Genomic DNA, 18,348 nt, shown 5'->3' with positions numbered 1-18,348 from the left:
ATACTTTTTGATCTTCAAGTAAGCAACAAATCACTAAAAAAGAAAATACTCAATTTTTACACTACTAAAACAGTGGTAAATTTGTCTGGCAGAGAATACAGAAATGCACTGTAAACAAGCATAATAAATACTGAAATTTTGAAGGAAAAGTAAAATCTCTGAAATGTTTAGCATAAAGCATAAAACAAATTTAAGTTTTTCTCTTTGACAAAATACAAGAATTGGATCTCAGCATTAGGGTCAGATGAAACATGAATATTATTAAAGTGGTACATTTATCTGTTGAATGTTAGACATCAAATAAATAATACCCATATAAAAATAACCTCATGTCTATAAAACAAAACAAGTTGGCTGGGCTTTGGAGGATATGGGGATATTATGCGTTCATTGATCCTGGGACTCATGTTAAAGTGAACAGCTTTATGAACACTAGTAAGTACCAAGACATTTTAGTTAACACATAATACCTTTAGCCAGGAGACTGAAATTTAGGTTCCAAAGTACATTCTTGTAAGACAATGACTGCAAAAATAACATCAAAATCCATAAATATACAGTCAATTTACAATAAAATTAACATCAATCTGACACCTTCAGTCCTACTGAATATCTCTGATTTACACTGAAGGACATAACTCCAAGTAAAGATAAAGGATATCGAGGACCTGAAAAGATAACACCCAAGGATATGTCTCATGTGTTTTTCATTTTCATATATTACAGAAATTCATTCAAGCCTGTTATCCTTATAAGAAGTGTTCAAAATTCTGAAAATCAAATGGCAGTAATCGTTTTTACTTAAATGCAATATAAAAAATAATCATAGAATTTTCAAACAATTACCACCTGAGGATTTACTTTGTTAGTCTGAAGAATTAAAAAAAAAAAAAAAAAAAAAAAAAACCTACAACACTTATTTAGGAAAGCGGTTCCCCTCCTTCTAAATAGATACATCTCGCCGGTCTGTCTTTGTACCAGAGTTCCACCAGCATTGATATAAACAACACTCTGATAAATAAAGATGCAACCTTACCGCAGTCTGAGCAGTAATGTGAGTGCAACCCACAATCTTTGCTCCAGCAAGTGGCTTCTCTCCTTGTGCTCTCTTTCTTAAGGCAATGAGGGCCAACATATCTGTATAAGGTGGAAATTTTAAACCATTGATGCATTATTGTGGGCATATTCCATGATAAATTAGATGAGATTATAAGTAAACTTAATAAGTTCAATAAACTTTAAATATACAAGGGCTCATCACAACTAAAACAACTGAGTATTTATTAACTACTGTCACCTATCTCAGCAAAATAAAATAGCTAATAAAATCTGAAGTTACAAAAAGTTATACCAAAAAGAAATTTCACTCATAAGAGTCTATACTCATTAGAGTCTTAAGTAAAATACATTACTTATACGATGAAGTAAATCTTTAGGCCGACAGTATGAAAAGTCCCCAGGTTGAGCTGTCAGAGGAGCAGCATTTCAAAAAAAAAAAAAAAACTTAAAAACATTGTATTTTAATGTAATATTTTATTTGTATTAAAATCACCAAGTCAAATGCCATTAACCAGTATGGCTATGGCAGTTAGGTAAGGTAAGAAACCCAATGCTCCCCATACCAATTAGGTGAACCATAGTTGAATCATACTGCAAATTTGTTGACATTTTTCTTATTTTCATTAAGATATTGTTTTGTGTTGAGTATCCTATGTTTATAAAGGATGAAGGTTTGTCAAAGTTAAGAGAAAATGATGAGTAATTGATTATTATCCAGCAGTGTAATGAAACCTTTATAATTTCTATGTGCATGAATATTGTGTTATTAACTTTAAATGACTGCCCACTATCAAGACTGATGCAGTTTGAACTATGATTATCTGCTGCCCAGAGACACCCTAAAAGATTTAACAGGGAATGCCAAATGAAGAGAACAGGGTTTAGGATTTAGCAATTTCACAATACCCACTTTCACGTACTGTGCCAACAGGTGATACCAACATTAACTTGACATGGATACAACAGTAAAGAAAATTAAATAATTAAATATTTTCAGATTATTAAACACATATTTAGAGAAACATAAATATTTGCAGTTCCCTCAGAAGTAGTAGTATCGTTAATTGTAAGACACTTTTTGGCAAAAAAAAAAAAAAAAAAGGCACACATAAGCAACTTTCAGACAAGGAAAATACTTGAATGGTCTTTCAAACCTCACTAAGCAAAGGAAACTCCTGTTTTGTGAGCTTTAAATGCACATATATACATATCCTAAGGTACATACTGCTTTGAACATTTTTAATACCATCACAATGAAGGGTTTTCCTAAACCTATGTTCAGGCCATACAGCTCACCGGATCAACAACTAATGCTGCTTGGCCAAGAAACTGAGGGAACCACAAAGATCTATTATTAAAATATTGTTTTTCTTGTTTGTGTTAGGATGATTCACCTGACCATACACTCTCTGCACACTGAGATCTCAGAAACATAGTACCTTTCTATTAAATGCCAGACAGAAAGGTGTCTGTGTACATTGTAGAAAGAAGTAACCACAGATTAGAACCTCATCCCATTCATAATTTTAACAGGAAGAACTGCAGTTTAAATGCATTGCTTAATGGAGGGTGTTAAAGAATGAATTTCTCAAAATTTGTGTTGATCTCATTATAAATAGCCAGTTATTTTGTTCCATATAAGATGTTAATTCACCTAGATGGCTAGGGAGATTTTATATCAAGTTTCATACTAAAAATGGCAGGTAAAAAATGTTATTGTAAATATTCATTTGTTTAGTCTTTTACCTTGGAAGTTAACTCTGTTGAAGAGGTTTCTTTACTTTTCAATGAGTTTGAATTTTATTGATAAAATATATAAGCAGCATATTGGTTAGGTCCTTTTGCAGTTTGCTCACTCTCACTTCTGTATTATTTGTTTTCTATAGACAAGTGTTTTCCTTACATATTAAGGGCTTAAGCAACAACTTTAAACTGACTTTGTTGGCATGAGCATGGTGTATGCATGTTTGAACCCTGGAATCAGATGACCCTCAATCTACAGGATGATTTTTGCCTAATGATGGATGTTGGCAGGATAGGTTCTAGCATCTTGTGAACCTGTACTGGAATTACAGGGTTCCAAAAATAGCCAGATTAATAGATTTTGGGAAAAGCTCATTAAAAGTACTTATTTATTTGCAATATAATAAATGTACAGGATTACTTTTTGTCACTTTGTCACCACTGATTTACTACTGCGACAATACTATCCCTGCTACGGTACTGATTTCCTCTTTGCGGTTTTAGACCATGAAAACTCTCATACTTTCTGTGTTGTATCGTCTTCTCTCAGAGCTTTTAAAACGTCTCTTAAGTTACATCTCCCCTAAAAGTGTAGGGAAATCTTGGTGTGAAAAAACAAAAACAATAAACTACACAGGTGCTACCATCTTGTATAAAAGAATTACTGGGCAGAGAATGGTTATACACTGTACCTTAAGTTCTATTGGTAGATCTAATACATTTAATATTTTGGGTCAAGAGACAGCATGGAGTAATTAGAACATAACAAGAACATATTTTGAAAATAGCTGACTTTCAAGCTGTGACACAGTAAATAGTCACTTGTTAATAGTAATTACGTGTCAAATCTTGAAAACAGAATTACTGGTACAGTTCTAATTGTGTGTGACAGCTTAGATACATCAGATTTAGTCCAGCAGCACTATTAGTTAAACCTGTCTTGCTAAGAGACTAAAAACCAGAACTGTTTGCTGATTAGATCAAATAAAAAATGTAACTGTTAAAATTATTAAATATTCTGTTTCTATCATATGCAGAACACATGACAGATTACATAATATCAATAAAATTAGTTGTTTTCTCTTCATAATAATATACAATATAATAACTGTGAAGTGTTGCCCATAACTGTTTTAATCTTGTTACATTGATCCCCCACCCATTTCAACAAGAAATACAAAAAAAAGTAAGAAACTAAAGTCCATATCCAACCTTGCTCAGCAATTTCAATTTCTCTTCGACCAAACTCAGCTTGTTTAATGTTTTTCACACAAAAGTCGCTGCTCCCTTTGCTGTTGATCTGTGTCTTGTCTCTGGGTGATGCTTCATCATCCGAGCTATCTGTATAAGAAGCAGCTAGAAAGAGAGATTTTGAAAACTAATGGATTTGAACAAAATACAAGTATAAAACGACAACCAAAGAACAATATGAATGTTTTGTTAACATTGTTTTATATCTACTACTTCGAAGTTAAAGACAAAATATAACAAACATCTCCTAGCCTTGGAACAAGACCTCAGTGTGTATAGACTATACTGTACTATTATCATCAATGTGTCAAATATTCATTGTACTCCACCAAAACCATACATACTAGCCTGCACCACAGTATACAATTAATCCTTAGGAAAGTTTATGGCAGCCAGATCACGCAGGCCAACAAAGGTTTGCCTTTTCCCAAGGACCAGGAAAACCAATAGTTAATTTTCTCTGGATTACGTGTACTGTATACCCAAGTTCTGATTTTAATATTCTGCATTGTCAAACAACAAGTTTTCATTATAATGTATTCATACAATGACATTTACTTATTGGGTAGCATTGTCACATTGTAGGTAGTATTGCTGCCCTCTCAGATCTAGGATTCTGGGTTTGAACTTCATATCCTAATGTTGTCTATGTGGACTTTACATATTATTTCTGTTTCTCCTTTGGTTCATCTAAGGGTCGTTCAGTTTCCTCTAAAAACCCAAAGACATACAGGTTACATTAACTCACAAATCCAAATTGTCCCTATCTAGGTGTGTGGTTTAGTGGGCTCTACATTGGACTGGTACTCCCTCAGTACTGCCTACAACAGCCTGCGGCCCTGGCCCTATCCCCAGTCTGCAAAGACCCCAAACTAAATTATGTAGGTTCAGGCATGTTATGTAATATTTACTTATTATTCCTAGAAGCTACTCAGAGAACCAAATTAAAATAAAACACGGGTTCAAAATCCTAGTAACAAAAACTTCTGTTCATTCTCTTCTCCAGTTTCCAGTTAATAGCTTTACACTGGTCCAGTCCAGTCCAGTGAGCATAAGTTTGACTACAGTTCTCTGTGGTAGACTTACACTCCATTCAGATCTGATTCCTCTTTTGCAATTGATGTTAATAGGAAAAATAAGTGAATAAATGACATCTGCATTTGTATGTACTGTGCATACTGTACTGTATTTTTTCTTTTCTTTAATTATCTAATTGTTTATGTTTTACATAGCTGTATTTGTAGATGTGTGTGTATATTGCACTTTCCATTGACAGGCTCCATGTAAAACAAAAATGAATTTTAATTTAGCAGAGCAAACTATCTCCATAAAGAAGCTGTATATATAAACTGGAAGCAGCATCTTAAATAAAGATTTGCTTATGTTATAATAATACACTAATGGATTTCTGAGAAAACACAGTAAGATTTTTTTCTTTAGTACTGTAAGAGTATTACACATTGTTTGTCTTTACATGTAAGAAAAGAGGTTCCTAGGAATAAATACGAATAAACACTTCCTGGAAAGAAGTACTAGTAAAACAATTACTACTGAAAGGAGTTCTATTTTAATCTATGTCAAAAGCACATAATGTAATTGGAAGGTCTAATGCAACATAAGTCAGAAAAAAACTAAAAATAAAAAAGACAATAAGAAACTATAAGCATGCCCATGGGGTAAAAATGAAACAGATAAGTCCATATCATCACTATTGCTAAAAACATTAACTTTGTGGTACATCCACACAACACTAAGCAGAACTGACTACAGTCAGAGAAATGACCAGAGAAGTATTGTTTTTTCTGGAGCAAATTTACAGAGGAAAATAAGTGAACATAATGGTAACAGCAAAACGTTTCAATACCTTGAAAAGTTGCAGGATCTCTTTTGTTAAAATAATAATTTGCTTAATTTTAGGTAAAAACAAAAATTGTGTATGTTTAAATTCTCAGACTAAAGTTTAATGCTTGTGTTATAGTCTGCTTATTACATCTGAAACAATCAGAAGAAAAAAAATCATTCATAGCACACAAGCAACATTTAAGTTTTGTTTGCAATATCTAAGCCTCAGTCCAATTAATAAATCAAATTAATCCCATTTTTATTGGCACTGGAAGCCACAGCCAATTGTGGAATCAGGCAAAAACCAATAGAGAACCATCCACCTCAGGGCATACTTTGACCAATTTAAAATTGTCCAACTAATCTGCATTCATTTGGAATATGGGAGGACATCCCACAGAGCAAAACTCATGCAGACATGAGGAGAGCATGCACAATCCACACAGTGACTAAATCAGAACTAGAACTGAGTCATCTGAAGCAGTGAGGCAACACTAACCACTACTCTGTTCACATGTAATCATTATGATCACTTTCTCTGAAAGAAATAAAATTACATGAATAATAAAGAAAAGTTGAAATCATACAATAAACTGCGTAAGATTTCTCTTTAGTAAAATGAACAGATACAGGAAGAAAAATACAGCAAATGGCAGGTTTAATTAAAATATACAGTGGTGTGAAAAACTATTTGCCCCCTTCCTGATTTCTTATTCTTTTGCATGTTTGTCACACAAAATGTTTCTGATCATCAAACACATTTAACCATTAGTCAAATATAACACAAGTAAACACAAAATGCAGTTTTTAAATGATGGTTTTTATTATTTAGGGAGAAAAAAATCCAAACCTACATGGCCCTGTGTGAAAAAGTAATTGCCCCCTTGTTAAAAAAATAACCTAACTGTGGTGTATCACACCTGAGTTCAATTTCCGTAGCCACCCCCAGGCCTGATTACTGCCACACCTGTTTCAATCAAGAAATCACTTAAATAGGAGCTGCCTGACACAGAGAAGTAGACCAAAAGCACCTCAAAAGCTAGACATCATGCCAAGATCCAAAGAAATTCAGGAACAAATGAGAACAGAAGTAATTGAGATCTATCAGTCTGGTAAAGGTTATAAAGCCATTTCTAAAGCTTTGGGACTCCAGCGAACCACAGTGAGAGCAATTATCCACAAATGGCAAAAACATGGAACAGTGGTGAACCTTCCCAGGAGTGGCCAGCCGACCAAAATTACCCCAAGAGCGCAGAGACGACTCATCCGAGAGGTCACAAAAGTCGTCTAAAGAACTGCAGGCCTCACTTGCCTCAATTAAGGTCAGTGTTCATGACTCCACCATAAGAAAGAGACTGGGCAAAAACGGCCTGCATGGCAGATTTCCAAGACGCAAACCACTGTTAAGCAAAAAGAACATTAGGGCTTGTCTCAATTTTGCTAAGAAACATCTCAATGATTGCCAAGACTTTTGGGAAAATACCTTGTGGACTGATGAGACAAAAGTTGAACTTTTTGGAAGGCAAATGTCCCGTTACATCTGGCGTAAAAGGAACACAGCATTTCAGAAAAAGAACATCATACCAACAGTAAAATATGGTGGTGGTAGTGTGATGGTCTGGGGTTGTTTTGCTGCTTCAGGACCTGGAAGGCTTGCTGTGATAGATGGAACCATGAATTCTACTGTCTACCAAAAAATCCTGAAGGAGAATGTCCGGCCATCTGTTTGTCAACTCAAGCTGAAGCGATCTTGGGTGCTGCAACAGGACAATGACCCAAAACACACCAGCAAATCCACCTCTGAATGGCTGAAGAAAAACAAAATGAAGACTTTGGAGTGGCCTAGTCAAAGTCCTGACCTGAATCCAATTGAGATGCTATGGCATGACCTTAAAAAGGCGGTTCATGCTAGAAAACCCTCAAATAAAGCTGAATTACAACAATTTTGCAAAGATGAGTGGGCCAAAATTCCTCCAGAGCGCTGTAATAGACTCATTGCAAGTTATCGCAAACGCTTGATTGCAGTTATTGCTGCTAAGGGTGGCCCAACCAGTTATTAGGTTCAGGGGGCAATTACTTTTTCACACAGGGCCATGTAGGTTTGGATTTTTTTTTCTCCCTAAATAATAAAAACCACCATTTACAAACTGCATTTTGTGTTTACTTGTGTTATATTTGACTAATGGTTAAATGTGTTTGATGATCAGAAACATTTTGTGTGACAAACATGCAAAAGAATAAGAAATCAGGAAGGGGGCAAATAGTTTTTCACACCACTGTATAATGAACAGAGAAAAGACACTGTATGGCCAAAACTTTTTTGCGCTAGCTTCCAATAAACTTGCTAACAAAACTGTTGAATTCTGTTGAGTGCAGGGTTTACTGTGTAGCAACCAAATTCCCATCATATTATGATCCACTTCTTAGGATCCACTCAAAAAATACATACATGTTGCTAACAAGTTTAACCAGTGTCAGATTTAGGCATAGCTAAACAGACTAAAGTTTAGGTCCTCACAATCAGCAGGAGCCTCATAAAATTTCACATTTCTTTTTTATGTGTATTGCAGTTTTAAATGTGTAATCAGTACATGCATTCATATGAAAATACTTTTCACTTTAAATACCTAGCTATGTTTAACAAGGGGCCTCCAAGCTTTATATAGCTTAGGGCCTCACCAAGTCTAATCTGGCACTGAGTTTAACACTCTGAAAGTGCAATCCTTTTAAGCAGTTACCGGCTGGAACAATGCTGGCATTCTGCCAGGGTATCTATGTTTAATGAACTATTCACATATGATCAGAGGAGATGGAAATATAGTAACTTAAATGGTAGCAGATCCTAACTGAAGTACAAAAGCTATACATAGGAGTAAGATGGTTTCGCCTAACTAAATGTTAGAAACAAGTATCTAATAGAATCAACACCAGTACAAAGAATAATACATGTCTACTAAAACAATGCAATTTAAACTCATCAATTCAGAAATTTTTAAATATTTACTCACAGTTTGTAAATAAATAACAAAATCAGAAACAGTAGCACAGACAAATTAAAAATGATTTTTATACAAAGCAGTGGTAGCATTACTACCAAGAGAATAAAAACAGTAATCTTTTTTGTTGGAAGTTATGGATTAGACTGATGCAAATACCTGAGCTGTAGCTGTCCGTGGAAGACTGGGAGATGGAACGAGAAAGAGACCTGCGTCCTGTTTTCGTAGGAAAGCGGTTGAATTCCTGTTTGTCATCAGCAAACTGTATTTGCTAAAAAGCAAAAGACAGATTTTACTTCAAAAGATACACAACCAAAAATAAAAAATATGCACAATCCATGGCAACAAAACACTTTTTTTTATATAACAGTCAAAAGGGGTTCAGACATTCTACAAGTTAAACTCTCCTCCTCATTCATTTTACATTTACTGTATTTGCTTAGCATATGCTTTTATCCAAAGTGACTTACAAAGCATGTCAATAGAATCGAGTAAACATTAGTGTGGGGACTATTTGGAAAACAAGTGTTACAGGACAAAGGTACACAAATGATTACCACAAGTGAAAAGCTCAGAAACAAAATACAAGCTTGCTATAATTTTCCAGATTACAGGACCTTAGACAGAAATTCAAACAAAAATGTTTTCAAATGGTTCTTAAACACAGTGAGGAAGACGGCAGTTTGGATGGAAGTAGGAAGATTGTTCCACCAGCCAGGAGCTACACACAAAAAAGATCTCGAATGAGATTTGATACCGCAAAGAGGTGGCATCACCAGACACCATTCAGCAGTGGACCTCACCGGTCAAGAAGAAGCAAATCTCACAAATGTCTCCATATATAAAGATGCAGACACAGTGATTGCTTTGTAGGGAAGCATCAAGGATCTGAACATAATATGTGCCACTACAGGGACGTCAATATAGTAATCTGAAGAGAGGAGTGACATGTACCTGCCTCAGCTGGTTTAACACCAGACATGCCACTGCATTTTAAATAATCAGCAGTGGTTTAGTGACACATGCCAGTGTTCCAGCCAGCAGAGTGTTGTAGTAGTCCAGATGTGACAAGACCAAAGCCTTGACCAGGAGTGATGCTGCATACTCTGTCAGTTATGGTCTGATCTTGCCAAAATGGCACTGAGTAAATTTGCAAGACTAAGAGACTGTTGCAATATGGTCAATGACGTTATTGATCACCAACCCCAGGTTGTGTACCAGGTTGGAGGGTGTTAGCTATAATGAGCTGATCTGAACAGATAAGGTGTGCTGAATAGGCAGACGAGCTGGGATAACAAGAATGTCTTGATCATGCTACCAAAACCACTATAACAGTAACTAAAATTGAAAACTGTCTAATTATCACTTAGAAAAACATTATCCAATATGGGAAACAGACACATCATCATTGGTCCTGATTGGTCCATCCAGGCAACATCAATGACACCTATGGGTTATTTAGTGTCATTCGGTATTTATGTATTCTCTGTAACTCTGCTCATTTTTAAAATAAACATTCATAAACAAGCTACTGCTTGATTATATTTTACCATTGCAGGGTGTTCTGATTCAATGTTCACATGGACTTCCACAAAATATAATAATGTACACAGTCATAAACCTTCTCCAAGTCAACAAAACACAGACTGACAAACTTCCATGACTTCTTTCTTTACATCAGCTTTCCTAACCATTTGTGTCTGTCAATGGCTCATAGGACTACTTGTATGGCTCTCACCAACCACCTTTTAACTACATTTTTTTTTTTGTACAAGCTCCTTCTAATGAGATCTTCCACAGGTCCATTAAAAATATGTGTACCAAACCTCACTCAAAACAAAGAGGCACTCTTGAGAATCCCCTCCAACTAAGGTGTTTAATATCATTTCAAATACAGCCTTACTACTAATTTACTTTTTCTAGGACACTGCAAAATAAGCTTCATCTTTCAGACCAAGCTAACCACCATATGATGATCAACAGACAGTTCAGCACTTCTCTAGCCAGGTTTCCAGGACATTTAGCTGGCCTCATATCAGAATAGCACAACTACAAAAATGAACCTTTCATGTTAAGTATAAGGTAATCTGGTACCAGGCACATTTTTTTAGCAAACTTGTCTTTCAACATATTTATTTAAGACAGTCTGGGTCTCCCACATAGATCAACAACAAATCACCACAAAGATGCAGATCACTCAGAACGTGGCTAATAATCATGTTCCTCCATACAATGTTGCCGTTAATCATGTGAGCAACCAGGTCTCCCAGTAGTACTATGCCCTTTGAACTACTTAAGCTTAGGTTTCTATAAAGAATGACTACTCTGTACAGCTGATACATGTATATACACATAAGCAGCATACAAAGTATTCCCATACACATCATCAAGTCAAACTAAGGTGAATGCCTGATCCCTTGGTACAAACTCCAACTGTACCATTAGCTGGGGGCTTGCCTTGAATTCATCTCCACAATCCATTGGGGCTTCATCTTTGCAAAAATTCATGAACAATCAAACACTTCTGTCCATTGCTTTCACTACACTTTTGGCACACAGACTTATTTTGTTAAATTGGAAAAATCCTAACTCTCCTCTTTTAAGTCAGTGGGAAACCGATGTTTTATATTATTTGAAATTGGAAAAAATCAAATTCTCAGTTAGAGGATCTGTACAGAATTTTTTCAAAACCTGGCAGGATCTAATCAATAATATTTTAGAATAAGAAGAAATAATTATTTCCGCATTTCTTTTCCTTCTCCATTTATTTATTTATATATATATATTTTTCCTTGTTTATTTTTGCCCTATTAAAAAGCCCTTAGCAATTCTCCTTTGGCCATGCTCTCCTTGTCAAGGGTGGGGTTTGATTTGTCTTCAATCCTTTTTTGTATAAATTGATCTATTTGTATGGAATGATTACAATAAAATTAATAAATAAAATTAAAAAAAAAGCACTTCTGTCCATTGATGAGGACAATGTTGAGTAGGACTATATTTAGTCCATAGTTTTTATGTCTTCACTGTGAACATAGGCTCCTTCCCTACCACTAAAGTTCTACATCCCCAAAAGCTATTTTAATCAGCCAAAGGTTGCTCTGTTTGGATCTGCTCTACATGTGCTTCTCACTTAAAACCAACAGTTTATTTTTTGGGTGATGAACCCATACTGTAGGTTAAAAAGCTCACCTGGCTAACAGGCACTCACCAATGAACACCATCCATAGGCTTGGACCTTGTAATGTGTTCTACTTCCAGGTAAGACCCGTTTAAAATTATCAAGTGCCTTTGTTGGAAACAAATTTTACATTACTCTCACTTCCTGAAATTTGGAAAATACACCTACAGCATATTTACAGTAAGTCCACATAGTACGAAAGAATTATAGAGATTATAGCTATAGTGTATAATTTTCACATCTGATTCTTTATGGTAACAATTTTAAAGATGGGAGAAGTGATGACGGTTTATTTTTGACCCCCGATATTTGGTGAAGTATTTCTCAATCCTCTAAAAATAGTCACCCGACTTTTAAAAACACTAATGTAGAAAATGTTGCAATTTTTGGTTAGAAGAAATTTTACATCACAATTTAATTAAATGATTTTGCTTCCTTAAAAAGGCTGTGCAAACTGTGGGATAATGACAAAGACACTGTGAAATCTTGAGGTCTCCGTGACCTCTTGAACCCTCAGACTAGACGTCAGACACCAGGTAAAAGTCCAAATATAATATTTATTATATAATAATAATGTGCACCAAGCACCCTCCTCTCCACAATATTCAATAATAATAATAACAATAATCAATAAACAATAATCCTCCACACTCCCAGACACTTTGCCACCCTTCCTCCCAGCTCAGCTCAGTGTACTGGGCTTTCCTTAGTCCTTTTATAGCTCCTGACCCGGAAGTGGTTCCAAGCACAACCCACAAGTCCATTTCCTTCCGGGTCAGGGCAAACAGTCCTCTTCTTCATCCCGGGAGCACGTCGCTTCCTCCAGTCACGTGACTGAGACGCACTCCCGGGTTATAGGGCACGCAAGATCCCACTAGCCCCCCTACAGCGACTCCTGGCGGCCCCCAAGGTATCCAGCCGGCTGTGTCACAACACTACAAAGTCCATGAGGCCCTGCTGGAACTTGGGGCACGAATATGCTGTCCGGAGGGCTCCTCCTAGCGGCCTGGGGGTGGCGACCGGAGTCCATAGCCGGTCGTCCATCACAGTCCCTCCCCCTTAGCGACGACCAGTGGGGCGGAGCGTTGATTCCCGCGAGGGACGTCCTCCTCCAGGAGGACGCGAGATCCGGGCCGTGGTTCCGCTGTCTAGATCCCCCAGCGAACCTTGGGGGAATGGTGTATCTGCTATCCCACCGTTCCCCTGTCCTCCGGGGACAACTACGCCACACGTGGCCCGGTTGCCGGCAGTTGTAGCACCGCCGACGTCCTCCTGTTGGCTTCTCTTCCCGAGACCGGAAACATCTCGGGAATCCCGTCAGCTCCACCCTGTCCTCCGCCAAGGAGGGTTTAACGGCCGCTTTGCTGCTCTCTGCCCTTTTCTTTAATCTGTCAGGAGACCCTCGTTTTAATTCAGGGATCTCCTGCTTTCTCTGGGGCTTGTGCACAGTATGAGGCTCTCTATGGAAAAGAGAGAGCCTCTTTGCTGTTTGCACACCCGTTGTCCTATGCAAACTCGGAGGCGGCGTCATTAGTACCGTATCGCTCCGGGTAACAGCACTATTCAGCTGCACCGGGGTGATCGGTACTTCCCCCGCCCCTTCAGTAAGAAGCGACAACCCCCTCTTCACGCGGGTCGGGCTCTTAAGGTCCGCATTGGTCCAGAGCGGTGTCTGATACCGCCGCTCCGGTTCTATCGGACAATTGCCCGACCACTCCGTCATTGTGCCACACTCCAATGTCGGGTTCACAGCGCTTTGGCAACCGCTACTTTTTAAACGCGGTGCCGGTTCACACTGTGTCCCCTTATTATATACGGTACAGAGGGCACCTACCAGCACCGCCGCATTAATCGAGGCCGGGGCTTCACGGCCTAACCGCCGAAGGTACTCCTGCAGTCCCTTCAACGGTGCTTCTGCTGTAGCTCCCAGCTCCTCCACACGCTTCCTCAACTCTTGTAATCCCTGGAAGAAAGCATTTAGGGGCTCGAGATATTTGTCGAGCTCCCAGAAGTTTATAAAGTTATTTGTCTCGGCCGGTGGCAAGGCTACTTCCTTGTTATGATCACCTGCCGACCGGGAACCAATGAGCACGTCCGCTCCTGGCACGTGCTCTGCTGGGCTTCACGAAGGCTCCTGGGGATTTGAGTCCCGCATTTTAGACGGCCTGGGTGCTGCTACCGGCCGAGAGCCAATGTGCACGTCCGTTGTCGGCACGTGCTCTGCGGGGCTTCGCGGAGGCTTCTGGGAAATGGAGTCTTCTGAGGGACGGGTGGCTGCAACAAGCCGACTGAGGTCTGCCTTTTTACCATTTACGGCAGATCCTTCAGTCACATCCCGCCTCTCTTTCTTTTTATTTAACATTGCCGCTGCTTCGCTCGTCGCCCCCTTCCCCTTCAGGGAGCGCAGACGCGTTGGGGAATTATTGACCTCACCGACGGCTCCAAACTGACCTTCTTCCTGGTCGCCGTCGCGCGAGGTCACGTGGACACATCCCACGAATGGGTTGGCCGCTTCCAGCCGACTTCCAGCCCGACTTGCCTTCTGGGTATCACGGCCATCTTGCCACGGTACGAGGCAGGTATCCGATTCACCGGGAGTTTTCCGAAGGCAGGCCTCTGCAAAATAGGAATAACACATCCCTTGCCCATCAGGCGTTGCCCCGGCACATACCTCCGGATTTTTCCGCGGTGTCCCCGATTCATTCAGGGCTGTTGATGCAGCCGATTGCTGGTAGCCTTCTTGCTGCTTTGCCCTTCGGGCTTGTTCATCCTTTATCGGCTGCCGGTCCTCCTCACACCCAGTCAGGTAAGCCCAGGTCAGCTCGGCATCGGTCGCGGTCTTCACCCAGTCGGTGTTGTTGTTCTTCTTTTTCCCCGACTTCTTTCCCATCTCAACCAGATACGAGGCGAGATTCATCAGCGCAGCCCACGGAGTATGGTGAACTTTTCTGTGCGTCCTGACGCTGTCTTCTCAGGGTTCTGTCCACAGTAAAATTTATTTAAATTCAGGTCCTCTGCCAAATCCGACGGCCAGAGAATCCTGCCGAGACTACGCCAACTGTGAAAGCTTGAGGTCTCAGTGACCCCTTGAACCCTCAGACTAGATGTCAGACACCAGGTAAAAGTCCAAATATAATATTTATTATATAATAATAATGTGCACCAAGCACCCTCCTCTCCACAATACTCAATAATAATAATAACAATAATCAATAAACAATAATCCTCCACACTCCCAGACACTTTGCCACCCTTCCTCCCAGCTCAGCTCAGTGTACTGGGCTTTCCTTAGTCCTTTTATAGCTCCTGACCCGGAAGTGGTTCCAAGCACAACCCACAAGTCCATTTCCTTCCGGGTCAGGGCAAACAGTCCTCTTCTTCATCCCGGGAGCACGTCGCTTCCTCCAGTCACGTGACTGAGACGCACTCCCGGGTTATAGGGCATGCAAGATCCCACTAGCCCCCCTACAGCGACTCCTGGCGGCCCCCAAGGTATCCAGCAGGGCTGTGTCACAACACTACAAAGTCCATGAGGCCCTGCTGGAACTCGGGGCACGAATATGCTGTCCGGAGGGCTCCTCCTAGCGGCCTGGGGGTGGCGACCGGAGTCCATAGCCGGTCGTCCATCACAACACTTAGGGGAAAATAATCTCTATTGAGTTTGATTATGTCTGTAATACTACTATATGAAAAGCTTTGGACAGCCTGTTTGTCTAGTGTGCATGTGTGTCACACAAACAAGCAGAAATTCTGTTACATAATCCTAGGCTGCCTAAACATGACTAATTTCTAACAAGAACATCACTTCAAAGAGAATAATGCTCTGTAACACTAACAGACACCAAATATGAACTTTGATAACAACATTATTTTTCAACAAAACAACTACTTAAATTCATAAACTGTAGCTGTCAAAATGCCATACACCATTTCCATGAACTGCATTATTCAAAATATGTATTCCATCCATTTTTTGTATATTTGTATTTAACAGATACAGTGGGTATAGAAAAGAACCACCCCCTTTGGAAAATTCCAATTTTTTATGCTTTACATCCTTAAATGAAAACACACAAACCAATATTTTTTCCAGCTTCACTTACTCAATGCAATTTATAACATCCAAGTGAAAGATGTATAGCTTAATGTATATATACACATACAGTATAACAGGTAAAAGTTCTTAAGTAGTTGTGATTAAACATCAGAGATCCAAGAAATTGTAATCAGGAATCAACTCTAGGGCTACTGTTATTCTCTATTTATGTACTACTCTACAAGAACTATTATAACTTTGCTGACAATGCAGCTTTACTTATCTTTGAAATGAAGAGGTACTGTACCTGAGGCTCTAAGCCCTCTGATCCAATGTCTTACTAACATTACAGAATGGATGAATATTAATGAGTATACATTTCCTTAAAATAGAGAAAAAAACAAATTTTAATTTTTAGCTTAAATAAAAAAGTGATGGTTTAAGGAATGCCCTTACAAATAAACCATGAAGTAAATAATCTAAGCAGCTTTATGGAGTTAGATCTAAACTTCACATCAGATTGTATTCATATTATTAACACGGTGTTCTTTCATTTTAGAAACACTGTGAAAGTTAGACATCTTATAAGATACTGAAAAAAGATTTATTTTTAATAGACATGTTTACTGTAATTAGTTGAAAATGCAGCAACAAGAAATCTTAACCAAAAAAAGAAAATTTGAGTAAATCTCACTGGTCTTAGCATTGTTACAATAGCTGATTTTGCCCTTTAGAACTGATTTTAAAATACTTTTAATCATACACTACAATATACAAGGCTCCAAACAATCTAGAACATTCTTATATTCTGGAGTGTGTGTCCCCAAACATTCCAAACCATAATCTTAGATCCTCACACACTGGTTTTCTTATTATTTCGACAGCAAAGCATAAAAGAACTAGTAAAGTGGAGTTTTGTTCTGATGCACCAAAACGTAATGCTTCAGTTATAGAAATAGCCAGTCTAATACTGTGAAACATTTTTAAACACTTCTAAAAACCCACTTTTTTAATTTGTCCTTTTCATAATTCCCAAAGTACTACAATATAATATACTTATATATTATATACTATAGTAATAAGTAGTAATAATATACTTGAAGTATGCACTATTCACTAACCACTACTTCTCACTGCTTTATTTTTCTTTAGTGGCATCAAGTGGCCATTGTTGATCCTCTGTAATGCTGAACTTTCATTCATTTCTCTCCTAATTATTCATACAACCTTGAATTCTTCAGCAATTCTGTGAAGTTAGAAAACTCTCACACAGTACATCGGATGGGTATGGTTGACCTTGAGGAACAGTGTAAGTACACAGTGTTCTGCACAATCCATGGAATGGTGAGTTTAATTATAGACCAACACTGCCTTTTCTAAATGCTGCCATCATACAAAAAGGCAGTCAGCAATGAAAATGTATTACCCCTACATAAAAACATTCTTGGTACATATGTTTTGCTTGGTTTCATTTTTTTGTTATTTTTTCAACAGATCAGACAAGAATGCTGCTGTTATCTAGTCTTGGCCAATGGCATGACTCTTAATCAGAGTGTCACGCTGCCTAAAAGCTTCTAAAATAAAAATTGAAGCAAAAGAACTTAACAAAATGTCTGAACAAGTAGCTCGACATAGACTCTGCTGTTATCTAGTCTTGGCCAATGGCATGACTCTTAATCAGAGTGTCACGCTGCCTAAAAGCTTCTAAAATAAAAATTGAAGCAAAAGAACTTAACAAAATGTCTGAACAAGTAGCTCGACATAGACTCTGCCACAACTCAGCTAGCGTGTAATGGCAGCGTGGGTAGCAGCACCTGGCAGTACGACTGTTAGTAATGATTAGATGACCATGCATTGGCAGGGTTTCTTGACACTTCATATGAAGTGGAGTAAATGCACTGTGTAGCCATTCCGTGGTAGGAATCCAAATGGGTGAGTGAGCACAAGCTCTCAACTTTAATAAAGGTTAATTAAAGTAATAAAACAGCAAAATATTTCAGGGGTCTAAAATGTATATACAACATAAATTCCTCATACAAATATCTCATATTTTAAAAATCTGTTGGCCTCTTCCACCTATAAAAATAAATAAAAGAAAGCTGTATATAAAATCACTGCAGTTATCACATATAGTTTCCAAACTGATTAGAATTAATCCACAAGAAACAGGCAGGAACAGTAAATTCCTTAAGAATGACAGACTAAAAGGTAGTGTTAAGGTTATGATTAACAGAACCTACTTA

The 18,348-nt window shown here is 38.2% G+C and overlaps 1 protein-coding gene across 2 annotated transcripts in view; it reads right to left on the bottom strand.

Annotated features, from left to right (window-relative positions):
- The window catches only part of ahcyl1 (adenosylhomocysteinase-like 1), a 123,097-nt gene that overhangs the window by 48,229 nt on the left and 56,520 nt on the right, over nt 1-18,348 (bottom strand). For both annotated transcript variants that reach the window (XM_028797110.2, XM_028797109.2), the window contains exons 2-4: nt 9,051-9,162; nt 4,015-4,158; nt 1,037-1,137 (exon numbers count right to left, since the gene is read on the bottom strand). In XM_028797110.2, coding sequence (XP_028652943.1) covers nt 1,037-1,137; nt 4,015-4,158; nt 9,051-9,162 — 357 coding nt within the window. The remainder of the gene's footprint in view (nt 1-1,036; nt 1,138-4,014; nt 4,159-9,050; nt 9,163-18,348) is intronic.

The sequence above is a fragment of the Erpetoichthys calabaricus genome, chromosome 3 (genome assembly GCF_900747795.2).
Source record: "Erpetoichthys calabaricus chromosome 3, fErpCal1.3, whole genome shotgun sequence".
Classification (NCBI taxonomy): domain Eukaryota; kingdom Metazoa; phylum Chordata; class Cladistia; order Polypteriformes; family Polypteridae; genus Erpetoichthys; species Erpetoichthys calabaricus.
The sequence above is the reverse complement of the archived record's forward strand: the minus strand, read 5'-3'. Positions and strand labels throughout refer to the sequence as shown.